Raw genomic sequence first — 27,433 nt, forward strand, 5'->3', positions numbered from 1 at the left:
CAGTGAGATCAAGTGTAGTATGACAGGCAGGTTCATAGCTTGGTGTTCTAATCAAGTTCCTCCATGGATTTACAGACACCAGTATCTTGGGTCCAAAAGAGGAAGTAACACCCCCTTGAGAGTTCCTGAGGGTGAGCTGAGGACCTATACTGTGCAGCACTGTAGAAACAAAGACTTCCTACGGAAAGCAAAATGACCCTTCGCCTCTGCGTCACACAAGCCAAAGAGACACTTAGAAGCTTGTTCCTTGACAATCACGTAGGAAAAGGTTTATTTTTATATCACCAGCAGTTTTAGCTTCTCTGTACCTCAGCAGTCAACTGGAAGCTGAACCCTTGTTTGATACAAGACATTCCATATGCTCATGAAGGAGGAGAGGGAGCTGCTTAGATGTTCTTGGGGTGCACACAGCTATGTCCAGCCCTTCAATGCTTGCACATATTTGTTCAACAGCAGTTGTATTATACACATGTTCATAAGAGATTAGCAGTGTTCTTAAGTAAAGGTCTGGGCTCTCCATTACATCCATCCATCCTATCAATAATTCATTTTTATCAGTGAATTTAAGTTAGTTTTGGCTAACAGTTGGCTCTGGAAGAGTAGTGAGATTATTTTCTTTGTGCATTACTGCATGCAGGAGCAAGTTCTGGATTATTATTAATGTTAAATTCTGTTCTCAGTTCCACTGCAGCTGCGTACAAAGCATGCTCTCCACCCACTGACATAAACCCACTAAAAGTTAAGAGCCACCTTAATGTGAATGAGGCTGAAGAAAAGTACTCCAAACATGCAGTGACTCAGGAGCAAGTAGTCAGGTTGAAATGAAAAACAGTAGGGTTAGACTTGTGATTCTGTGGGAAGTAAAACAAAACATAAGACATTCACCTGTACACACACGCACCCAGTCTCACCAGCCAGTGACTGTGCTTGGGCACAGTGCCATCTAGCAGTCAACTTCTGTGTAGGAACTGCTGGAAAATATTAAAGTAAGAGGTAACAAAGTTGAATGACATCAGTACACGGCTAATAAATAAGAAGTCATAAACAAGGAACAGTTAAAAGTTCACTGTGCTGAACTGGGGAGGAGCAGGGACTGCTCAGGGAATGCGGAACCTAAGTCTTAGCAGGACGTCGAGCTGTCCCGGGCAGGGGGGCGCTGGGGTGGCCTCACTCCTGCCTGCCTTGGGACCCAAAGTTGTCAGGGTCTAGGCTGGTTGCAACCTCCTGTGGCCCAGGGCCCTTGGCTGTGCTTGGATACTCAGGCCAGCTTTAACCCTCAGTGGCCTGGGGCCCTTCCCTGTGCCGGATAGTCAGAGGCAACAGTGAGTCTTGGTCCTTGCTCCCACCTTTGTTTGTGGGCAGGCCTCTCACTGTACGCGGCAGTACCCACCTGGTCACGTGACCTGTAATTTCTAGGTAGTTGCCCGTCTCCACCTCCCATCTTGCTTTGGTTATGCTGGGATTATACACACTCGTGTGTTTACCGAACTTAAGTCCTCACACTTGGGCAGCAAGTGCTTTATCCTCAGCCCAGGTGATCACTTTCAACTAGAGGACATACACTCCTCACTCATCGGCTGGCTGCCCTACCAAGACTAACTGAAAGTGCCGTGGAGGCGAATCATCCCCGAGCCAGGCTCCTGCGGTGCGTCCCCACGCCTGTTCCAGTGTCCTCTGTCTGAGGTGCTCCTACAGACTGCTGTGGGATATAAGTAGAGAAGGGCAAGCAGCAGAGCACCCGGGGTAAATGCTGCACTTTCCTTCTGCTTGCCTCCCTCTGGGTAGAAATCAAAGGCCAGCTAATTAAACCAGATACAGCTGGGCACACAGAACTGGCCGGACACGAAAAGGAGGGACAAGGGCAGGACGCTGAGCCTACTGAACTGCATAGTCAACATCACAAGTCTGACTGAGCATTCCAGGAGACAACGGGGCTCTGGGATTCTCCTTCAAACAGGGAGCCTGGACAGTTAAACAACAAACACATGCAGAAAACAGCAACCTTTTGTCTCTGGTTTGAGTGATTTGACTTATCATATTAACCTTATTTTAAAATAACATTTAAAAATTAGAATTTAGTTTAAAATAAGGACTCTATTCTGCCTAAGACAGTGCTCCAACTTTACCCTTTCACTTTACTTGTGTGCAGGCAGATTTGCTTTGCTACTATCTAGAAGATTCGGGTAGTGCAGAAAGGGGTATGAACATAAAACATAAGTGGCCCAAGGTTTAGAACTATCGCAAGACATATGAGTATTAATTACACTGGTTTCCCAAATTTTACATGTGATGTAAATATGTCCATCAAGTAGGTGTTCTTAAAATGTGGAGTTAAGTTTAATTTCAGTTACCAGTATCTTGTGGGTAGCACAGAACCCACCCAGTGGTGAGCCTGATGGACCCTTGACAAGTGAGTTCCTGGGACCCGGCTCCACCCTTTTTCCATCAAACAGGACACATTTGACTTCTGGGATTTCCTAGAGAGTATGTCTTCTGTTCCAGGCAGGAACCTCCCCACCTCTAAGTGTGTTGCATTTGCTTCTGGCCATAGCTTCCCCTGATGCCTTGACCTGAGAGCCTTCACTGAAGAGGGTCTGTGCAGCCCGCCTTGGAGACTTGTCTGGGCTGAGCAGAAACGAGGCAGGGGAAGCTGTGTTCAGTACTTTATGTGGAAAGGGTAGTCTTTGTGATTCTCAGTTCTGAAAAACAGAATCGCATATTAAAAATGGAAATAAAGGTTAGTCTTGATCCTACCCTCTCCAGTGTCTTGTGGTTCAGGTGTTTCCTATAAGGGTCTAGTGAAGGTTCAGCCATTTGGTCTGTCTTTTAGGAAGTAGAATTTTATGGTACCATTGCCGTATGGGTCCAGATTACTGTTTTCCACCCTTCGATGCCCTCCCCGCCCTCCCATCCATCCTATTTCCTATTGTCTCGTCCATGAGGTGCTTGCTGGGTATGTAAGGTATCTTGGGTAGTTTCAGGTTAGGTGTTGTAGATGAGTGAGACTATGTGTCGATTTTTTTTCTGTGATTGGGTAAGTTCACTGAGAATGATCTGTTACAGGTTCAACCATTTTTCCTCAAATTTCTTTATGTTGTTTTTTTCTTACTGCTGTATAGAATTAAATCTCCTACATCTTCCCTCCCTCCCTCTCCCCCTCTTCCCTCTCTCTCTCTCCTCTCTAACTCTTGTATATTAGTTATGTTCTTCCTCAATTTCTTAGTGGACTCTGACCTGTAACCCCCCACTTCCAGCTTGGGCCTACCATCCACAATGAGCTTTTGAGCAGAGAAACCTACAAGGTTTCCCAAAACAATGACAGACTTCTGTCAGAGTACTTGATGACCCACCAAAGGCCAGTGGTAAGACCCTATTGCTGAAGACTCCATACGCAGCTGACGCGTAAAATGGAATGACATGGCTGGAAGCCAGGAGAGAGTCAGTCCCCAGACAGTCAGCGTGTCTAGTACCAGAAGGAGCTACATAGACGACTGGGGGAAATGACCAAGATCTGTCCAAGCAACACATTGTTTAACCTAATTAGCAACAAATAACCGGATGTGATGCCCACACAATTGCAATAGTGGTACACAGCCATGGTGAGGAACTAGTTGCTCTTGATTTGGCTAACTGATCCACTCAGTGGTACTAGACCCATAGCTGGAGCTGGGAAACAAGTCAGAACCATACCCAAACACAAGCCCACTCTACAATAGCAAGCTACCATCAATCACAGGGTGTAAGAGGGCCTACACCTATCAAACTGTCTATCAAAAAAGTAAGTGTTATCTCAATTTTCTGGGTGCTAACTTACTCTCCGTTGGAGAATCTGCTTCTCTTTTCCAGATAGATACAGATCCTAAGAAGAGAGCTGCCCCAACATACCTCAAAAGGGGCCCGACTGAAACTAAGGACAACTGGCGAAATAAGCAAGGGTGATGTTTTCCTGTGAACCGGATACCAGCACAAAGGGGAAGGAGACCAACGCAGAGAAAAATCAACTCCTACCAAATCAGAGAGCCAGAGCCTCAGAGGCACCCAACACCTCAGCACTGAAGCAGACCAAAAATGAACCCAACATGGCTCAGGGAAATTTTGCAGAAGAGGGGGCGGAAAGAATGTCAGAGTCACATATTGGGTCATGATTTGCAGAGACACTTATCATACCAATAACTGGGGGCTAACTCCACAATGCATGACCCATTTACATCAACAAGGAGGGTCCAATGAGAGGGGGTAGATCACAGATGAGCCTAAACAATGGTTCCAAACTGCCTGTATTTACTGAAAAGAAAACTAATAAATTAAATAAAAAAAATGGAAATAAAGAACTATTTGTTAACATTCTAGTATATAAATCAGTCTTTCAGTGCTCCAACTTGAACAGGAGAAAGTAATGATAAGATTGAACCTTAAAATACACACAGGAAATGCCTACTCAGGGACTGAACATACAGTCTATAGATTGCTCCATATACTTTTGTATGCATGTTTGTACATATATAGCATGCATGTCCATGTGCACATGTGTGAGATGTGTGTGTGGAGGTCAGAGGGCGAGTTTGGGTGTGGTTCCTCAGGAATGCTACCCACATTGTCCTGGAGCTCCCCAATTTGGCTAAACTTTCTGGCCATCAAGCCCCGGGATCTTGTGGTTCAGCCTTCCCAGCACTGCACTGCAAGAGGACACTGTCACACCGGCATTCTTATGTGGGTTCTGGGACTCAAACACAAGTTGTCACACTGGCAGGGCAAGAACTTTACTGACTAAGCTACCTCCTCAACTCCTCCATCTCGTTTTTTATTTACTTTTTTATTTTTTCTTTAAGAGCATACTTTTTATGACTACATAACATGTTGGCACTATCTTTTCTCTCCTTCCTGCTGAGTTCCACAGGAGTCCTTCTCAGTAAGGGTAGTAAAGGAGGTGTACTTACGTGGGGAATGTGGCTAAACGGAAATTAATGTTTAGATTTAATATTTTATCCATCTCTTCTTCTGTTAGCACAAAATCAAATACCTAAAACCAAAACAAGATGATCACAAGAAATGGAGCGAAGCACAATTGCATGTAATTTGGCACGAGTTACCTACAAGGGACACAAAGATGTCAAACACGTTCCTAGAATTCAGCCTCACTTCCAAGCATGCACTTTGATTGTCAGCCTTTGACTGACATTAGCTTAACCTCACCTACATTTATGAAATCTTGGAGGGGGCTAGAAAGATTTCTCTGTGGTTAAAAAGATTTGCATAGTCAGCGGACCCAGGTTGAAGTCCCAAGCCACCCATGTAACTCAGATGCAAAAAGTGGCATAAATGTTGGGCTGGAGGAATGGCTTAGCAGTTAAGGCATTTGCCTGCAAAGCCAAAGGACCCAGGTTCAATTCCCCAGAACCTACGTTAGCCAGATGCACAAGAGGGCACATGTGTCTGGAGTTCGTCTGCAATGGTTGGAGGCCCTGATGTGCCCATTTTCTCTCTCTCTTTCTTTCTCTGTCAAATAAATGAATAAATACTTTTTTTTTAAAGTGGCACAAATGTCTTGTATTCATTTTGCAAGAGGAAATGGCACACTTACATGTATACACATACACCCACAGTACAAATAAATAATTAAAAGAAAAAAAAAAAGAAAAGAGAAACCTGGGAGAGGTTCAGGGGAAATGGCTTAGCAGTTAAAGGAGTTTGCTTAGAAAGCCTGCCAGGCTGGATTCAACTCCCCAGACACCCAAATAGCAACATAAAGGCAGACAGGCATTTGTTTGTAGCAGCAAGAGAACCAGCATACCCATGTTCTCTCTCTAGTCCCCCCCCCACACACGCCCCCTCTCTCTCTCATACATATACACATACACACATGTGCAAATGCATTTTAAAAAAGAAACCTTGAAGAGACGGAATATATACTTTCATTTGATAAGAGTGAAGAATACATGGGAAAAGTTAAAAAGCAAACAACATTGCTCACTGATTCACCTACTCCCCTAAAAAGGCTAAGCCATGTGCTCCACACACTACTCCAAACTGGAAAGTCTCCTGCTGCCTTTAAACACTAACTCTAGCAACATTACTCCACAAAGTAAGTTTCTGAGTAATCTTAGTTTTTTATTTTTCTTTTCAAATAGTATTCCCCCTCCTTCCTACTTTTATCTTCCTAGTCTAACTGGGGACTATGAGCCACTTCTGGAGAACAGTATTTCACAATGAGGGCACAGTGTGGTGGTGGTGGTGGGGTGCTCAACCAGAAGAGCGAGAATGGAAGGAACACTCAGGGATGCCACTGTGCCCTGGGAGGGCCAGGAGCCTGAGGGACCCAGTCTTTACTCTTGGAAGACTACCATCCTGAAATCCAGACAAACCAGTCACATGGCATCTACAGCTTTCTCCGGGAGAGCTGTCTGCAGTGACAGAGTCTTTTGGACTAAGAGGGAGAAATAAACAGTTCTGGAAGAGTCACCAGAATTCAAGCTGGGCAGCAGGGGAGGCACCTAACTGAGCGGGCTGCAGAGATAGCGCTGGCCCCGGGTTTGTCCCGTGATTTGCTGGCCAGGTCAGAATACAAGTCTCCAGTCCTGCCTTCCTTGACACCTTTCTGCTCCTGGCTATGTTCAGTGGCTACCAATGACTGTAGCTTACGTTAGGTGCTTCCGTGCACCAGGGACTTTGCCAGCTGCTTTACATGTCTTCTATTTAGTCCTCAAAGCATTTTGTGAGGTGAACACTCTGCAGAAGTAAGCAAGGCTTCACAGAGGGCATATAACTGCCTAGTGCTCGATGGGCCTCGCAGAATTCCATGTTCATGACCTGAAGGACTGCCATACACTATGTCATCTGGGTTGAAGGAAGGGCTTCAGCTGTGACTATTGGCTGGGAGTGAAAAGGTCTTCCTCAAAAGGAACACTGTCTGTCAGTGGCCTTTACACATTCTATCTAATAAATAGATTCTCTGCATCACCTTTCACTCCAACACTCAGACATTGTCAGGCACCGGTGTGGACTATGCTCTTTCACACAGCTCCTCGGACAGTGGACTTTGGATGGCCAGGAGCGTTCATGTGGTTGAAACTGGCTACCTGCTCACCAACCTTTGGCCCCTTCCTCCTGAGCACACAGTGGACACATCCAGCTTCCTCTGAAGGTCAATGTGGCCAGATGGCTGTGTGATGTCCATACAAGGTTAGCAGAAGTGAGAAGGATACTCCTCAGCTTGGCCTGTCACGTCTCTTCAGTAAGACTCTCACACCTCCATCCCCATCCTGGGATGAACGGAGAGGACAGCCAGTCCTAGGGAGGAAGGAAGGCCCAGGGTGGAGAGAGCCTGCCGTGGGTCTGCCAGCACAGTGTGAGGGAACAGGACTCTGTTGGGTGAAAGCCATGGAGATCGATGATAGAAGTTTGCCAGTGCTAACTAGCCATGACAGGACATCCTTGAATACAAAACAAACAAAGAAAACCAGGGAGACACCCACCTGGATATTCTCTTGAATCCAACTGGGGGTAACAGATTTGGGAATCACTATCACATTCCTCTGGAGCTGAAATCGGATCAAAATCTGCAGAGCGATAAAATGTTTATCACATGGAGGGAAGGTCCATACAGGCGAATCAAAGTCGTTTTTCTAACAGTTTCAATTTTATTGTACAATAAAAGCTCAAAAGTCTTTTTCATCCTAAAGTCCTTTAGAAATCAAACTGACATTTTGTGCACAGGCTTATCAACACTTCTGGAATAACTGTCAGCTGCCCAACGTGTGTCCCTCAATGTGTGTCCAGTTCCCCAAGGAGTTGGCCATCAGGGAAGGGATGAATGTATTGAAAGACGCTTCTCCTCATGCCCATTGTCAAGGCAGCTGCTGGGGCAGAGGGGTGGCCATGCAGAGCACGAGTCCTTACAGCAGACGGAGCCAGAGCACGGCCTGACTGAACGTGAACACAGACGCACCCATGCCACTGCGACACTGGGACGTTCTAATGGGTGCACATATCCAGGCAAACTCACCCCTTGCTAGGAACCACCCTTTGTGTCAGGGTCCTGAGAGAAGAAGTGAGCTCCGCACGGGAACCTTCTCCCACATACCTGAGCAGCAGACTTGCCGTGACTCTCTGCAATCTCCTGAATGACAGAGTTGTCCATCAAGTGTTTTCCTTCTCTACAGAGACACAACATAGCAGGTAGTGCCAGGAGATCCAACAGAAATGCTAAAACAACACCACACCCTTCCCAAAATTCGAAAATTCCATTTATTTGTTTATATACTTGCTATTTTTATTGGTTTTCATTAGTGAGACAGTCCCACTATGTAGCCTAGGCTGGTCTCAAATTCTGCCTCTTGGGTGTGGGAATTACAGGTGATGTCACCATGCTCAGCTGAGCTCTATTATTCTTTCCTCATAATCTATGCTTACTACTGAAAATTGAAACGATACCAACAAGCACACCACCTCAAACTCACTGTCTAAAGATACCCACTGCTGACATTTGGGACACAGATCCGAAACCTGGAATTAACGTTACACTACGTGGGGAAAACCCAAAGCACAAAGATGACGACTGAGACACAGTGTCTGCTTTCTCTACGGCCATTCGGTATAGATCCATGAAACACGAGAAGACGGAAGAAGGACACAAACAGGAACGGAAGAGGGAGATTATCCCTAGCCGTAGACAAGATGATACTGCCCACATAAGACCCCAAAAACTCCAGCATAAAAGTTGGAACTCATTAAGCACCTGCAGCAAACTAGCAGGATACAACATCAATATCCAGAAATCTGCAGGCTTTCTTTCTTCTAATAATTAACAGGCAAAGACAGAAATCAGGACAACTCAATTCACAAAAGCTGCAAAATATAAAACAAAATTTCTTGGAATAAACATTATAGGAAGTAAAAGACCACTGCACTGAAAATTTTTAAAGACTATAAGAAAAAAATTAAGGAAGTCATTCAAAGATGGAAAGACTGCCTATGCTTGCTGATGAGCAGTATTAATGTGGTGAAAACAGTTACACTGCCAAAAGAAATCTACTAGTTCAGTGTAATTCCACTGAAAATTCCAAAGATATTCTTCATATTCTTCACAGGAACAGACAAAAAAAGTTTTTTTAATTCACAGAGAGGCACAAAAAACTCTGAATAGCAAAAGCAATCTTGATCTAAAAGAACAATACTGCAGGTGTCACGATACTTCATTTAAAGTCATGCTACAAAGCCATATTAACAATAATAGCACAAAACTGGTACAAAAACACACATGTAGATCAATAGAATGGACCGGCCTGGGGAGAAGAAGCCTATGTAACAGATGGTGCTGGGAAAGCTGGAGAGCCACCTGCACTGGGCGAAGCTACAACTTCCTCCCTGTACGAAATCAGTTCAATAAACTAACTGCAGATCTTAACACAATACAAGGAATTGTGAACTTTTTAGAGGAAGACATAGAAAAAAACACTCCAGATGTTGATGTAGGAACAGAAACAGGAAAGACTTCCTGACAAGACTACAGCAGCTCAGAACATAATACAAGAACTGGCAAATGGGGGTTACAGGAAGCTTAAATGCTTCTAATATAACAAGGGAAACAATCCAATCTAGTGAAGAGACAGCCTATAGAATTGGAGAAAATCTTTACTAGCTATACATCTGACATAAAGTTAATATACAACATATATATAGTGGTCAAAAAATTAAAATGCCTAAACATCAATCAATAAATAGACTAATGAAAACAAGATGGACAGTTAACATGAAAAAAAATGTTTGCTTTCTCAGCATTCTTAAGCATGAGAGAGATGCAAAGTGAAACAAAATTTGCCATATCAGCCAGTCAGAATAACAGTAAAAAAAAAAAAAAAGCAACAGGAAATTCTAGTGGGGATATGTATTATGACTAGTGGAAGTATAAATAGGTCCAGTTACTATGGGACTTTCTATGGAGGTTCCTTAAAACCCCTAGAAACAGAATTACCATACTATGCAAATATATCATTTCTGGGCATATACCAGAAGGACTCTAAGCCCTTCCACATTTTACATTGTGTGTATTGAGATTTTATTCACAGCAGCTAAGAAATGGAACCAGCCTATATGTCTATCAATAGATGATACATAATGATTCTTTTGAGCCTTAAAGCAAAATGACATTTCAGGAAACTGATAATACCAGAGATTATTAAAATAAGTGAAATAAGCCCAAGGCAGAAGAACTAATATTAAATTTGCCTTCATTTGTGGGTACCAGAATTACTTCCAGATAAATAAAGCTGAAGTGGGATTAGGAGAAAGGAGACTAGCAAGAGGGAGAAAGGGAGAAGAATGAAGAACGGGGTGGGTGAATATAGTCAGAGTATGTGATACACTTGAAAGACATGGTCTGTATGAAGCCCAACACTGTGTGCTGTGAATGTACACCAACCAGAGAAAACAACCAAGTCTGTGGCACACACAGCTGCATACACTCCCTTTCCATAGGCATCTGCACTTTTGCTGGTGAACAGGTAACACCTCCAGAACACACAAGATGATGGCTCTCAGTGCCTGGAGGGCCCAGGGACATGCAGACCTCTCCTTCTGCTGCGGAACTCACAGAGCACACAGTGTTTGTTGATGATGGTCAGCTCAGAAAATTTCATTACAATTACCACGACAAAGCTGATCATTGAGCATATAAACCTTTTTACTTCCAGTTTTTTTAAAGGCTAGGCTGGGTATGACATCTCAATGGTAGAGCACCAAGTCTATAGGCTGTCTCTTCACCATATATATATATATATGTACATATATTATATATATATATATATATATATATATATATATATATATATATATATGGTGTTCTGCAGACCTATGTTAATCTGCATCCCAATACCACCAAAAATTTTTAAAACTATGATGAAGTCTTCATTAACATTTGCCAAGGAAAGGATAAGAGCTCCAGTAACTAAGAGGAGCCAATTAAAACAATTATGAAGCAATTAATAGATTTTAAGTGTTGGACTAGTTACAGTCCTCTAAGGGTTTAAAAGAAACCAAACACAACAGGTTTTGTCTTGCCACACTCAGGATTCCAGCTGCACCCTTTCCTGGGCTGGCTCCTACCAGAGGTTCCGCTGGCTAGCTCAGCTATGGGATGCAGCTGCCAACAAGTAAAGGTGCCTTCATTTCACGGGCAAACACACAGGTGGGTAACTGAAACACTTTCAGGCTTTCCTGGTCTCTTCATATGTCCTGTGTCCTGAGCGTGAGGCTGGGAACAGGCTGAGGCCTCCGCATTCAAGGTGATTTCAATGGAAAACAACGAGAACAAAACACAATGGTCTCACTACTGCCACACACAACACAGGTAAAGGGACTCAGGAGGGTTTCTGAGAGGAGACAGTGATGAGCTGAACTCTAAATCAAATATAGGAATTAAACAGAGTTTTTAAAAATGGATTTTTTAAACATAGAAATAACAGCATAAGCAAACCCACAGAGGCTAGAAGACCATAATATCCAAGTAACACAAATCGTTTCATGTGGATGACTCAGTGAAGGTTAGCAGGCAGTGGAAGAAGGGAGGCCCAGGGAGCAGAACCTAGGTCAACTGCACCAAAAAGGCAGGCCAAACTTGAATTTGTAAGAAGGAAATGACCATGTGGAAACAGCTCCCTTCAGCTACACATGAATAAAATGGTGGAATAGGTTAACCTGCAAGTTCAGAGGTTCATCTAAGAAACTTAAAGAATCCTTGCCTCACCAGGGGAGTGACAGGAGAGATGAAAAGATGAACTTTAAGTTCTCTTAGAACAATACTTGATAATTTAGTGCTGGATTAAATGGGAGGATTGGAAAGGGATGGTTTACACATTTCTGGCATAGGTGGCTCAGTGGCGGGTGGTGGCACCTTTGGTGATGGAGAGAGCACAGTAAAAATACATAAGAAATGTGGATTATCTGCAGACTATGGGGTACGTAGCGACCTGGTGGGCTACCGACACATCAACAGCAGGTTCATGTCAAGCTGGTTCTGTCCCTTCACAGGTGCTTTCGCCTACTCCCCAGAAGCATCCCACTTCAAGTAACTCCATGGTTCTAGTGGAGAGGTGTGGATAATCCTATTTGATATCCTCTACCTTCTTAGTGAATAGCTTCTCCAAATTTCCAAAGGAAATGTGAAGGCAGCAGTAGTTTTCTTGAGGACCTGGATTAACACAGCCACTAACACCCCCTTACCTTGATCCACCAAGAGGACGGTAAGCAGTCACAGACACATCTCTTTCTTGGCAAAATTTAATCAGACTGTTCTGGGTAAGATAAGGGTGGCATTCAATCTACAAACAAATTCACAGGGCACAGAAATTCAGAGGAGTAGCATACGAGGAGAGCTCCAAACAGCAGACATCCATACATTGGTTTCTTTGCTGCCAATAAGCAGCTTCTAAGACTGCTCTGGAGGCCAGGAGTGAGAAGTTTGATGATGCTAGACATAAAGTAAAGGTCAGCAAGTCCACAACCTCTCAGATTCCTATTGTCACATGAATGCTCAAATACCACGTGCTCAGAGAGACCCTCTTCGGTCACCCAGGAAAAGGTGCAACAATCTAGTATCTTCTACCTCCCCCTGCTTATCATGTTCCTCTATGGTACCTATGGTTATCTGACTCTACATGTTCTGTTTTTCTTTTTTAGAGAGAGTGGGGGTGGGGTGGAGATGGTGTGGCAGAGCCTCGGCCACAAAATGGAAGTCCACACACTTGCTCACCTAGTGGTGGTCATATGGGACCTTACACCTGCCTCACCTTTGTGCATCTGGCTTACACAGGATCTGAAGAGTCAAACATGGGTCCTTAGGCTTCGTAGGAAAGTGCCTTAACCATGAAACCATCTCTTCAGCTCACCATGCATATTTTATTTGCTCGTTGTTTATCTTTTGTAACAGATCTTCTTGAATACAGAGACATTTTTCTGAGTTTGTTTTTATTTTTTTTTTTGGATTTATCCCAACACCGAGAAAAACCTGGACTCAGAGAAGATCAATAAAAACTTGCTGAATGAAGTGACAAAATTGAGATGTTACATGTGATACATACAAGCTACAGGTGGCACCAATGAACCTTTTAAGACATCTATGAACAGAAAGGTTGCCTCCTTAAAGTTCTCCAAATTTCCACGCACAATTCCAAGTCATAAATACACTTAAAATAAATGCTCATTTCATGGGAATTAAAGAGGATTATAAATAGTGCCTTGGCTCTCTGGATCATGTCATATCTAATAAAATCAACTACCAGGAAACCCTCCACAAGTGAAGGCAGGCCTTCTGGAACTTTCCAAGAACAGCATTTCTAGGTACTTTCATGAAGCATTTTCAGTCACTGTGACAAAACACTTGAGGAAATCAATGTGAAGGACGATTTGTTTGACTCAAGAATTCTAGAAGACTTAACCCATTGTTGGCTGGTATCACTATCACTGCTCCTCGGTCTGTGGCAAGCCAGAAACAGCATCTGGCATGGTGGAAGGTGGAGATGGAGGAAAACCATTTCCTGGCAGCCAGGAAGCAAAGAAAATGGGGTTTGGGGATGAGGTAACCCTCAAAAACAGGCCCTCAGTGACACACTTCCTCTAGTGCCCCACTTCCTACTTCAAGCAGCTTTCAATAATGCTGTAAGATGATGATTTCATCGAAGTGTTCTTCCTCAGACAATCCCAGCCCTCAGGATTCTATCTCTTTCTTAGCCTTTGTCAGCTTGCAACCATGCCTTTAACATGAGCCTTCAAGGGACACTTTGGATTCAAAGTATAACAGTGCCCCAACCCTATTAGAAAACATGACTCTAACCCACCTCAGCACCCCCCGCAATACAGTATCCTTTGTGTATGTAAGTTGATTCTATGCAAAGAAGATTCTAAAGACATGATACCAAGACCAAGCTGTATTAGAAAGCAAGGAAGGTGTCACTAGGTATTCTCAAGTTGGGCTTATTCAAAAGTTTCTCAAAATGTCTGTGGCTGAAGTTCACACCCCAGAGAACCTGACCTGCCCCTTGGTCCTCCAATGCCTGACTGGGACACACAGGGGCTTCTGGAAGGTTGAGGATGGTACTGTTTCTGGGTATAGAGAATTTGAATACTCACTAGTATAAGTTCATCAAGACATGCTCTATGTAATTTCTGTACTTTTCTCTGTGTTATGCCATAAGATTTTTTAAAAAGAAAAGAAAGTGGTTGTTTAAAATAGCTACTAACTAGAAACTACTCAAGTGCACACCCAGCTGCCCTCAAGAGCACAAAGGCAGTCATGGCACAGTCACCAATGGGAAGCCACACAGGGATATGATTGACCCAATTTGATGTACATAGTATGTACTGAATGAACAACCTGTATGAAATAACTCAGACATGAACTGACAATGCATTACACCTTTATCCATGAACTTCAAACTCAGCCCGCAGCGCTGCACATCAAAACAAAGGTCTCCCCTCGCACGGACAAGGCATGGCCGGAGCTGCCTGCACACACGGTGCTGTTTCACGGTGGCCACAGCACTAGGCCGTCCTTACACATGCATGTGTCATGTGTTACTAAAGTAAAAAAAATAAGCACTGAACGTTTTTCTTTGGACATATAAAGCCAGTAGGTCACACTGTCAAATCTAACAGATTTCCCACACAACTTTTCCTATAAAAAATATAAGAGGTGAGGACCCATATTTCTACAATCTGGCAGCCTGGGCTGAAGATATTCACGTATGCCTCCCTTTTCTTTTCTATTTGAGGTCTGCATGGGCCGAAGAGGTAGAGGAAAGAGCTACTCTGCTCTCATGAGGGTAAAGGATCCATCAGCACGTTGTCCTTCTCAACACATGATGGCCTGCCTGTAAGTGCTGGTGGGGAATCAAGTTCCAGATCACATGTTACCTACCAAGGGTATCGCCTAACCACATCACCTTAAGGAAAACCACTTTCCCACTTTCTCAGTGTCTAGTTTCACTGCCGCCCCGAGCTTGGGAGACACTGGTGAGTAATCTGTTACATGCTTCACCCATTCCTCCACCTTTCCAGGATGTTCCAATAGCTCACCTGGTTAGTTATTGGCTTGAATCTCAAGTTAGGCTTATTCAAAAGCCTCTCAAGCTGTTTGTGGTTGAAGTTTGACACCCCGATGAACTTTACCAGCCCCTCGACCACCAGCTCCTCCATGGCCTACAAGAGAGCAAGGAACTCTGTTGTGTGTACAGGCTGTCTGCTCACTTGCAGGCCCGTCCCACAGTGACTGCTCAGTACCCTAAAACTGGATTCCAATATTTTTAAAGTATTTTACTTAAAGCCTTTCAAACATTTGTTCATTCAAGGTTGAAGTTCCACTCTTAGTAGCAGGGGAAATTGGGAAAGATATAGTTCACTCAGCATCAAGTTCCTCATGTCTACAATGAAGACAACACTGTCTACGTCATCAGGTCTGTCTTAAGGTTATAAGACATGATGGGCTGAGAGGCATTTAGCTAAGGCTGGAATCTAGCAAACATTCAAATCATGTTAACTATTATTATTCCTGGTGCTCTCAAGGTCTACTGCCACGGTATGTAGCAACTGTGTCCACTTCTGATTTTATCTGAGGTAGGGAACACCTAGGCACTGGGGAACAACCTCAGATACATCTTGATTGGTTTCTTTCTGACCAGTTTCTTCTTCCTGCTGCATTATGGGGAAGGAGGATGGCAGTGCCTAGCCCCCAACACTCTTCTTCCTACCCCTGGAGGCCAGAACAATCTCATGGTATCACCCTTCATCTCCTAGGAATGGTTCCCCATGTGATTTCTAACTTCAACTCTGCTCATTTAAAGTACATTTAAAGTTGTACTTGTTTTCTTCCTTGGCCTCAAATGTGCCCAGGCTCTGTTCCCCATGCAGGTTAGTTAAGACCATATACATTGGGTCAACTGTGCTGGAGCCCATGAACTCAGGGAATCTTTCAATTTTCAGCCTCTACAAATTTACTTGTTGAATTCCTGGTGAATCTTGAATTCTTGACTCTCTGATAATCCTGCTACTTTCAAACTCTGCCCACTTTTTATCTGTACCTTGGAAACAGGCTTGACCCTTGGTAATCTGCCCTGCTCTGCCCGGCACCCCCATACTCTTCCTGCCTCTCAATGTGAGTTTTAAAATGCTGCCAAGATTATGGTTCCGTGATGCTTAAGAGAACTAAAAGGAACAAAAAAATTAGCAGTGACTGCCACTGGATGGAGGGAACAGGGCATTTTCAATATCCTGTTTTAAATTTTTATTTATAACAGAAGGCAGCATTTTTAACTGAAAAAGGAATATCTGAGGGATAAGAGATTTGCTTGTCTTAATCTATAAAATAACACTTTAGGAAGATATAACATACTAAGCTAAAGGTATGAAGAACCCCTTTAAAATATTCATTCCCAACTCATACTGCAAGCCCCGTGCTTCAAGCAGACAGAGCTGCTGCGTTTGAACACAGACAGCTAAGCACTCAAACAACTCTCATTTCAGTACCTGTGAACAGGGCTGTCATAGCCAGATGGCGTGGCTTCCCTTACCTCCCATGTGTCCAGGAAGTTGGTGTTACTCGGTATAATCATGCCACTGGAATCCAGAGGTAAGTCTTTTTCTCCAGGCTGTGGAAATGAGCAGGAAGGAGCTTCACGGTTACTGGTGCTGGCGAGCTTGCACGGTCAGTGGAGGACCCACGTGTCCAGAGTGTGAGCTGGCACTTTTAGAGCTAAGTGCTGGTCCTGACACTGAGGAATACCAACATGGCCTTGCCACTTCCTTCTCCAGGCCTCAGCTGCGCTTCGGTAAGATCAGGTGTGAGTCAGGCTGGCAAGCACAGGGAATAGTTTCCTAACCCAGGACACCGCTTGGCTTGGGCAGTACACCTGTTTCCTAATAAAGCATCTTGCAACTTTTGGTCAACCTGGGATCCCTACCTGTATCAGGTCACTCCAAACAATGGAACAAACCTCTCCCAATCTAGTAAGAGTTAGCAACATCCCTTTTGTAGTCAATCTCTATTAAATACATTTTAAGAAATATGCAGAACTGGATCACAGGGAGCTACATGACCTGGAATAGTTTTCAGTATATGTGCAGTAAGCCAAACTGTGTCTCCTAAATTCAGATGCATCATGGGAAAGGAACAGTGCAGTAAAGCAAGGGTTATACAATGCAGACCTCTCAGCCAACCAGGGACCACCCAGATGGCACCCTTAGCAAATAGCTCCTTCTTCCCTGTATCTTCCCACTCAGGAAGTCACTGTTCCTCTTGGCAGTGTACTATTATTTTGCTTTTTATAAAGTTTTCTGCTGCTTTACTTTTGGTGTGAGTCTTTTGCAAGTGTTTGAATAAGATGCCAAGAAGGTGGAAACATCCAGAGACCACCAGGAACACAAGGAGGACTATAGGACCACCAAGAGTCCTACTAGCCATGAAGTTCACTGTACATGTCTTACAGGAACAAAAGGATGACCTTAAGTCCCTGATAATTGCTAAAAAAAAAACAAAAAAAAACCAAAAAACCAGCTTCAATGATTTTAGATAAAGAAAGAAAAATAGTCACAGATGGGCTTACTTTATGTTTTCAGGACACAATAAACCTCCACTGTTTAGGATCTTCAGTTGTTTTTCTGGATGTCCCACTATGAATGATAATGAAATGACACAAATATGCAGTAGAAACGAAGGGCAGAGGAAGAGGCGAGCACCTGAAGTTAACGCACGTACTGCCTGTGAGTGCTGATTTACCGTATACTTGCCTCTCTCATACACAATCCTACATCACTGGCATGTTACAGGGCGCGTGGCAGAAATTTGGAGTGTTGATTTACAGTGCACCTGCCTCTCTCATACACAGTCCTACATCACTAGCATGTTACAGGGCGCGTGGCAGAAATTTGGAGTGTTGATTTACAGTGTACCTGCCTCTCTCATACACAATCCTACACCACTAGCATGTTACAGGGCGCGTGGCAGAAATTTGGAGTGTTGATTTACAGTGTACCTGCCTCTCTCATACACAGTCCTACATCACTAGCATGTTACAGGGCGCGTGGCAGAAATTTGGATGTTGATTTACAGTGTACCTGCCTCTCTCATACACAGTCCTACATCACTAGCATGTTACAGGGCGCGTGGCAGAAATTTGGATGTTGATTTACAGTGTACCTGCCTCTCTCATACACAATCCTACATCACTAGCATGTTACAGGGCGCGTGGCAGAAATTTGGATGTTGATTTACAGTGTACCTGCCTCTCTCATACACAGTCCTACATCACTAGCATGTTACAGGGCGCGTGGCAGAAATTTGGATGTTGATTTACAGTGTACCTGCCTCTCTCATACACAATCCTACATCACTAGCATGTTACAGGGCGCGTGGCAGAAATTTGGATGTTGATTTACAGTGTACCTGCCTCTCTCATACACAGTCCTACATCACTAGCATGTTACAGGGCGCGTGGCAGAAATTTGGATGTTGATTTACAGTGTACCTGCCTCTCTCATACACAATCCTACATCACTAGCATGTTACAGGGCGCGTGGCAGAAATTTGGATGTTGATTTACAGTGTACCTGCCTCTCTCATACACAATCCTACATCACTAGCATGTTACAGGGGGCGTGGCAGAAATTTGGAGTGTTGATTTACAGTGTACCTGCCTCTCTCATACACAATCCTACATCACTAGCATGTTACAGGGCGCGTGGCAGAAATTTGGAGTGTTGATTTACAGTGTACCTGCCTCTCTCATACACAATCCTACATCACTAGCATGTTACAGGGCGCGTGGCAGAAATTTGGAGTGTTGATTTACAGTGTACCTGCCTCTCTCATACACAATCCTACATCACTAGCATGTTACAGGGGGCGTGGCAGAAATTTGGAGTGTTGATTTACAGTGTACCTGCCTCTCTCATACACAATCCTACATCACTAGCATGTTACAGGGCGCGTGGCAGAAATTTGGAGTGTTGATTTACAGTGTACCTGCCTCTCTCATACACAGTCCTACATCACTAGCATGTTACAGGGGGCGTGGCAGAAATTTGGAGTGTTGATTTACAGTGTACCTGCCTCTCTCATACACAATCCTACATCACTAGCATGTTACAGGGCGCGTGGCAGAAATTTGGATGTTGATTTACAGTGTACCTGCCTCTCTCATACACAATCCTACATCACTAGCATGTTACAGGGCGCGTGGCAGAAATTTGGATGTTGATTTACAGTGTACCTGCCTCTCTCATACACAATCCTACATCACTAGCATGTTACAGGGGGCGTGGCAGAAATTTGGAGTGTTGATTTACAGTGTACCTGCCTCTCTCATACACAATCCTACATCACTAGCATGTTACAGGGCGCGTGGCAGAAATTTGGAGTGTTGATTTACAGTGTACCTGCCTCTCTCATACACAATCCTACATCACTAGCATGTTACAGGGCGCGTGGCAGAAATTTGGAGTGTTGATTTACAGTGTACCTGCCTCTCTCATACACAATCCTACATCACTAGCATGTTACAGGGGGCGTGGCAGAAACTTGGAGTGTTGATTTACAGTGTACCTGCCTCTCTCATACACAATCCTACATCACTAGCATGTTACAGGGCGCGTGGCAGAAATTTGGAGTGTTGATTTACAGTGCACCTGCCTCTCTCATACACAATCCTACATCACTAGCATGTTACAGGGCGCGTGGCAGAAATTTGGATGTTGATTTACAGTGCACCAGCCTCTCTCATACACAATCCTACATCACTAGCATGTTACAGGGCGCGTGGCAGAAATTTGGAGTGTTGATTTAGTGTACCTGCCTCTCTCATACACAGTCCTACATCACTAGCATGTTACAGGGCGCGTGGCAGAAATTTGGAGTGTTGATTTACAGTGTACCTGCCTCTCGCATACACAATCCTACATCACTAGCATGTTACAGGGCGCGTGGCAGAAATTTGGAGTGTTGATTTACAGTGTACCTGCCTCTCTCATACACAATCCTACATCACTAGCATGTTACAGGGCGCGTGGCAGAAATTTGGAGTGTTGATTTACCGTGTACCTGCCTCTCTCATACACAGTCCTACATCACTAGCATGTTACAGGGCGCGTGGCAGAAATTTGGAGTGTTGATTTACAGTGCACCTGCCTCTCTCATACACAGTCCTACATCACTAGCATGTTACAGGGCGCGTGGCAGAAATTTGGATGTTGATTTACAGTGTACCTGCCTCTCTCATACACAATCCTACATCACTAGCATGTTACAGGGCGCGTGGCAGAAATTTGGATGTTGATTTACAGTGCACCTGCCTCTCTCATACACAATCCTACATCACTAGCATGTTACAGGGCGCGTGGCAGAAATTTGGAGTGTTGATTTAGTGTACCTGCCTCTCTCATACACAGTCCTACATCACTAGCATGTTACAGGGCGCGTGGCAGAAATTTGGAGTGTTGATTTACAGTGTACCTGCCTCTCGCATACACAATCCTACATCACTAGCATGTTACAGGGCGCGTGGCAGAAATTTGGAGTGTTGATTTACAGTGTACCTGCCTCTCTCATACACAATCCTACATCACTAGCATGTTACAGGGCGCGTGGCAGAAATTTGGAGTGTTGATTTACCGTGTACCTGCCTCTCTCATACACAGTCCTACATCACTAGCATGTTACAGGGCGCGTGGCAGAAATTTGGAGTGTTGATTTACAGTGCACCTGCCTCTCTCATACACAGTCCTACATCACTAGCATGTTACAGGGCGCGTGGCAGAAATTTGGAGTGTTGATTTACAGTGTACCTGCCTCTCTCATACACAATCCTACATCACTAGCATGTTACAGGGCACGTGGCAGAAATTTGGATGTTGATTTACAGTGTACCTGCCTCTCTCATACACAATCCTACATCACTAGCATGTTACAGGGCGCGTGGCAGAAATTTGGAGTGTTGATTTACAGTGTACCTGCCTCTCTCATACACAATCCTACATCACTAGCATGTTACAGGGCACGTGGCAGAAATTTGGATGTTGATTTACAGTGTACCTGCCTCTCTCATACACAATCCTACATCACTAGCATGTTACAGGGTGCGTGGCAGAAATTTGGAGTGTTGATTTACCGTGTACCTGCCTCTCTCATACACAGTCCTACATCACTAGCATGTTACAGGGCGCGTGGCAGAAATTTGGAGTGTTGATTTACAGTGTACCTGCCTCTCGCATACACAATCCTACATCACTAGCATGTTACAGGGCGCGTGGCAGAAATTTGGAGTGTTGATTTACAGTGTACCTGCCTCTCTCATACTCAATCCTACATCACTAGCATGTTACAGGGCGCGTGGCAGAAATTTGGAGTGTTGATTTACCGTGTACCTGCCTCTCTCATACACAGTCCTACATCACTAGCATTTTACAGGGCGCGTGGCAGAAATTTGGAGTGTTGATTTACCGTGTACCTGCCTCTCTCATACACAATCCTACATCACTAGCATGTTACAGGGCGCGTGGCAGAAATTTGGAGTGTTGATTTACAGTGCACCTGCCTCTCTCATACACAGTCCTACATCACTAGCATGTTACAGGGCGCGTGGCAGAAATTTGGAGTGTTGATTTACAGTGCACCTGCCTCTCTCATACACAGTCCTACATCACTACCATGTTACAGGGCGCGTGGCAGAAATTTGGAGTGTTGATTTACAGTGCACCTGCCTCTCTCATACACAGTCCTACATCACTAGCATGTTACAGGGCGCGTGGCAGAAATTTGGAGTGTTGATTTACAGTGCACCTGCCTCTCTCATACACAGTCCTACATCACTAGCATGTTACAGGGCGCGTGGCAGAAATTTGGAGTGTTGATTTACAGTGCACCTGCCTCTCTCATACACAGTCCTACATCACTAGCATGTTACAGGGCGCGTGGCAGAAATTTGGAGTGTTGATTTACAGTGTACCTGCCTCTCTCATACACAATCCTACACCACTAGCATGTTACAGGGCGCGTGGCAGAAATTTGGAGTGTTGATTTATCGTGTACCTGCCTCTCTCATACACAATCCTACATCACTAGCATGTTACAGGGCGCGTGGCAGAAATTTGGAGTGTTGATTTACAGTGCACCTGCCTCTCTCATACACAATCCTACATCACTAGCATGTTACAGGGCACGTGGCAGAAATTTGGAGTGTTGATTTACAGTGCACCTGCCTCTCTCATACACAATCCTACATCACTAGCATGTTACAGGGCACGTGACAGAAATTTGGAGTGTTGATTTACCATGTACCTGCCTCTCTCATACACAATCCTACACCACTGGCATGTTACAGGGCGCGTGGCAGAAATTTGGAGTGTTGATTTACAGTGCACCTGCCTCTCTCATACACAATCCTACATCACTAGCATGTTACAGGGCACGTGACAGAAATTTGGAGTGTTGATTTACCATGTACCTGCCTCTCTCATACACAATCCTACACCAGTGGCATGTTACAGGGCGCGTGGCAGAAATTTGGAGTGTTGATTTACAGTGCACCTGCCTCTCTCATACACAATCCTACATCACTAGCATGTTACAGGGGGCGTGGCAGAAATTTGGAGTGTTGATTTACAGTGTACCTGCCTCTCTCATACACAATCCTACATCACTAGCATGTTACAGGGCACGTGGCAGAAATTTGGAGTGTTGATTTACAGTGCACCTGCCTCTCTCATACACAATCCTACATCACTAGCATGTTACAGGGGGCGTGGCAGAAATTTGGAGTGTTGATTTACCATGTACCTGCCTCTCTCATACACAATCCTACATCACTAGCATGTTACAGGGCGCGTGGCAGAAATTTGGAGTGTTGATTTACCGCGTACCTGCCTCTCTCATACACAATCCTACATCACCAGCATGTTACAGGGCACGTGGCAGAAATTTGGAGTGTTGATTTGCAGTGTACCTGCCTCTCTCATACACAATCCTACACAACTAGCATGTTACAGGGCACGTGGCAGAAATTTGGAGTGTTGATTTACAGTGCACCTGCCTCTCTCATACACAATCCTACACCACTGGCATGTTACAGTGCACGGGGCAGAAATTTGTTAATCGCTAATTATTCAAAATATTGAAAGTTCTAGTCAACACTATTATGCTACAACAAGCCATAGCTATCGTTTCCCTTCAAAGCCGCTTCGCTGCTAACACTTGTCTAGGACTTTGCATGCATGTAACCTTTGCCCGTACAATACCTTGAACCCCATGGGCCAGTGCATGAGATACAGGTCCAAGTAATCCAAATTTAATGCCTTCAGACTGTTGGTGCATGCTGTTTTCACCAAGGACTTCTTGTGGAAGGTGCACCACAGCTGTAGGAGAGAACGGAGACCCCTGTCACAAAGCCATAACCCAGAGCAGCCACTCACTGGTCACCCAAAGCTACTATCTGCAAACCAGAAATATCTAGGATGGGATGACAACAAACGCTTGACCACAGGTTCTGGGGGAGAGAGTGACATTATGCTCAGAAAAGCACCACTGGGGTCTCCACACGAGGAGCCCTTCCCTTCCCCACTGAAGGCACATTCAGAGTGACATTGGAAGATATGTCATGGAGGGATGATGGTGATTTGGATCTGATGGAACCAAATAAAAGAAAAAGAAAAAAAAAGAGTTTGCAGGTAGAAAGAACTAATCAGAAGAATTCCATATAATGTTTCCAACTCTTAGAGACTTTATGTTCAAGTTCTCGGTTATTGAGGCATCTTAAACATGCAAGTTATATAGGTGAATTAATACACATTTTTTATATTTAGTACATGTCTCCTTCCATGCTCCTAGGTAAGCAAATGAATCTATAATTGTTTGTCTCATTGTTTATCTCTCTATATTGCTACTGCCACAGAAGGTAATGTAAAGACTCTGTCACAGCAAGTGGAAACAAAAATTAATGAGGCAGGAGCTGATGATGAAGCTCAGTTGCTAGAGTGCTTGTCTAGCATGCAAAAAGCTCTGGGTTTGACCCTCAGCACTGACTGTACAAACCTGGTATCCTGGTATGGTGGTGCGCACTGATAATCCTAGTACTCAGGAAGTGAAGGCAGGAATGGAAGTTGAAGTCATTCTTAGCTATACAAGGAGTTTGAGGATATGTGTGTGTGTGTGTGTGTGTGTGTGTGTGTGTGTGTGTACATGCATGTGTGTTAATTGAAAGTATGCAAAAGAGAACTAAAAACAAATGACAGGTACAGTAATTAACAAAAATAAAAAGTGAGAAGTAAATCCATTACATTGTTAGTAATAGCTCTACATTGTGAGCAAAAAACTCATGCTCTCATCCTTTTTATTATTTAAGAGAAAGAGAGAGAATGGGTGCTCCAGGGCCCCCAACTACTGCAAACGAACTCCAGATACATGTGCCACTATATGCACCTGACTTACATGGGTACTGGGGAATCAAACCTGGGTCCTTAGGCTTTGTAGGCAAGCACCTTAACTGCTAAACTATCTTTCTGGCCCAATATCCTCATTTAAATTACATTTTAGTGACTATTTTAAATTTCTAAAATGATGACCTTGCTTTTACTGTTGACTATGATCTATGTGGAGACAACACACCCTTGTATTATGGAGTCAGACTCAGATACTCCCTGTTAGTCAACAATCTGCCTTTGGGATTGAGAAGAAAATCTTCTACCTTATCCAAACACATGCAAGGCAATTTTTATTTCATGAATGTTAATGGATCAGGCATGCTCAATGCACTTCCATCTGAATGACCAAGTAATAAAACAAAAAGCAAATCAGCCTCACATAATGTAACCCGGCATGTTCATGGACTGTGAAAATGCTTGTTAGTTCTGGGTCAAGGGTAAAGCAGAGCCATTACTTTTCTTCAGGGAACTAGAAAATCCTCCTGCTAGGTTGTTGCAGCTCTCTCGGTACCCAGCCTCTGCCATGAGCACAGCTGAGAAGCCCTACCTTACTGACAACGAACAGATCTTCCCTTTTGACCACGCCCTCCTTGATCTTGCTATTAATTCCTGCTCCAACCTCACTCTCGTTCTGGTATAAGTAAGCGCAGTCAAAGTGCCGATACCCGCAGTCAATGGCCACCTCCACCGCGTTGGTCACTTCTCCTGGAAAGGCCTGCAGAACAACACAAAAGCGTCCAGTCCACAGCTGTGAGAACCCAGCTGTGATCTTCCATCTGTCAGCAAGACATGGGAGTCTGGTAGCACGTAAAACTTTAAATCTGGGGTAGGGAGTATGCCCATTCTGTAAGAGCTTGCTCTGTCAGAATGAGGACCTGCACTCAGACTGCAGCACTCACGGCGTTGGCCAAAAGAAAACTAAACTGGAATGACATGAATGAAAAGCAGAGGCGGACAATAAAATAGATATTTAAAATGTCATGAAATGGAAAAAAAATCCTAGAAAAATAATTCGAAAGTCAATGAATTTTGAATAGTTCTGCAATTGTTAAATAACAATAAGTAATTACTAATAAATTCATAAATAATAATTGCTAAATAAGTCATTATGAAAAGTAAGAGCCACTACAGAAGTTTACAAAATCATCCCAGTTTAACAGATATCTTTCGAAAAACAGTAAAAGAGAATATTCCTAACGTATGTCACAAAAACAGCACAACTCTGACATCGGTTTCACGTAGCAAGTGCTTAGAAACTGTCTGTCAAAGGCAAGTCCATACAGAACCCACAAGAACCCAGTGTACCCAGGACACTAAAAGCTGGTGAGCTAACAGAACTAAGACTTGCTCTAATTCTGATCCAACCTTACATGAACGTTTTTGTTTTTCCAGGCAGAGTCTCGCTCTAGCCCAGGCTGACTTGGAATTCCTTAGGTGGTCTCAGGCTAGTCTCAACTCGCAGCGGTCCTCCCACCCCGGCCCAGAGCTAGAATTTAAGATGCGCGCCACCACACCAGGCTCCTTCCCGGTGGTAACGACCCGCAAAGGAAGGCTTTTACACTGGTGCCTAGGTCCCAATTTATGGACATGCATTACAAGGCTGAGTGCAGAGTGTTCTGCTTCTGCTTTCAGGCGGCAGACCTGTTGGTACTGGAGAGGAAGAGGACGCGCAGAGCTCCGCCAAGGCAGGCCGGCAGTTGCAAGGGCACCCGCGCCTCCCGCTCGCCGCCTCGGCCCGCCCTCCCCGACGGTCCCGACTTGCTCGCTCCGCCTCCCCAGGCGTTCTTCCGAAGGGCGGCTCGCCCGTCGCCTCCGCGCCCACTCTGAAACGCCCAGCCGCGCCTCGAATTGTGACAGGTGGCTGCCCAAATACCCCATCATTTAAGCAGAGGGTCCGTTCGGCGTGGCGCAAATAACTGGCTCTTGGCGCGTGGGGAGCAGGGACCTCGGCGGCTGGAGCTTCGCGGGCGGCCCGCCGCGGCGCAGGCTCGGCTCCTCCCGGGACCGCTCCTCCCAGTCCGCCCCGGCGGGCGCGAGCCACGGACGGGCCTGGGGCCGCGGCCTCGCCACGCGCCCGCGCCCGCGCCCGCCCAGCCCGGCGGCCTCACCTTCCAGGTGCCCAGCCCCACGGCCGGGACGCGGCCCGCCATGCCCCGCCACCCCGCGCCCGCCGGCCACCCGCAGGACAAGAGGCGGTGCGCTGCTGCAGCGGGCTCCCTGATTGGCTGAGATGTTGCGGCGCCATGCCGCCATTGGTTGGAGTTCGGGCGCCCAACCGGTTGGAGGCAAGTCCGGAGCGTTCTCCGATTGGCTGGCAGTGCTCTTCACGTGCCCGACGTCCCACCTGGGCAGAGGTGGCGTTGCCCTCCCACAAACCGCCCGGCGCCGAGCCCGGGCGCTGAGCAATGGGGCGGTGAGACCGCGGGCGAGGCCGGTGCCAGGCTCCCAGGGCCGACCCTGGGCCATCCCCGCGGCGGCTGCAGCCACCAGTCTGAAACACTGCTTTCCATTGTTGGGCATTCCTAATGTATTGGAAGGTGGTTGATTTTAAATTTTAAATTTGTGTCTTGCAACCTTGCTAATGTTTTAGAAGGTTCTTTTGTTGTGCCTTTGAAGTTTTCTACATAGCTAAAAATATTACTTAACAGGATACTTTGGTTTCTTCGTTCCCTGTCTGTAAATCTTTTATTGCTTTTTTTGGGTATAAATGAGAAACTTAGCAGGAGTTACCTATGACGATTTAAAAATGGATTTTATTAAATTCGTTTTGCAATATACTTGCAGTAATCTTAGAATTCCTTAAAGTCATAAGACAATTTGAGAAAGGGTACTTTTAGGTGTCATTGAACAGTCAAAATACGAGATTAACAGACAATTTTTATAAACATCATTTTAAAATTCACTCTTTTAGTATTTATTACGAATAGGTAGATAACAGAGAAAATTCACTGTAAATCGCAAGTTACTGTTAAGAATGAGC

At 44.8% G+C, this 27,433-nt stretch overlaps 1 protein-coding gene across 1 annotated transcript; it reads right to left on the reverse strand.

Annotated features, from left to right (window-relative positions):
• Akr1e2 (aldo-keto reductase family 1 member E2) lies at positions 1-26,603 on the reverse strand. The gene is made up of 10 exons (XM_045135222.1): positions 26,562-26,603; positions 25,001-25,168; positions 23,272-23,388; positions 16,557-16,634; positions 15,067-15,189; positions 12,217-12,314; positions 8,081-8,153; positions 7,473-7,556; positions 4,938-5,020; positions 1-2,699 (listed from the first exon to the last, which is right to left on the reverse strand). Exons 1-10 carry the CDS (start codon positions 26,601-26,603, stop codon positions 2,657-2,659), a joined length of 909 nt encoding a protein of 302 aa, XP_044991157.1. The 3' UTR covers positions 1-2,656.
• Positions 26,604-27,433: the final 830 nt, after the last annotated feature.

This window comes from Jaculus jaculus, chromosome 15 (genome assembly GCF_020740685.1).
Source record: "Jaculus jaculus isolate mJacJac1 chromosome 15, mJacJac1.mat.Y.cur, whole genome shotgun sequence".
Taxonomy (NCBI): domain Eukaryota; kingdom Metazoa; phylum Chordata; class Mammalia; order Rodentia; family Dipodidae; genus Jaculus; species Jaculus jaculus.

Excerpts from the sequence above, each read along its gene's own strand:
- Akr1e2 (XM_045135222.1), bottom strand. The coding sequence starts at position 26,603 with ATGGCGGGCCGCGTCCCGGCCGTGGGGCTGGGCACCTGGAAG. Across the intron at positions 15,190-16,556 it reads ACTTCCTGGACACATGGGAG|GCCATGGAGGAGCTGGTGGT; the intron begins GTAAGGGAAGCC and ends GCTCTCTTGTAG. Across the intron at positions 7,557-8,080 it reads ACGGCAAGTCTGCTGCTCAG|ATTTTGATCCGATTTCAGCT; the intron begins GTATGTGGGAGA and ends ATCGCTCTGCAG.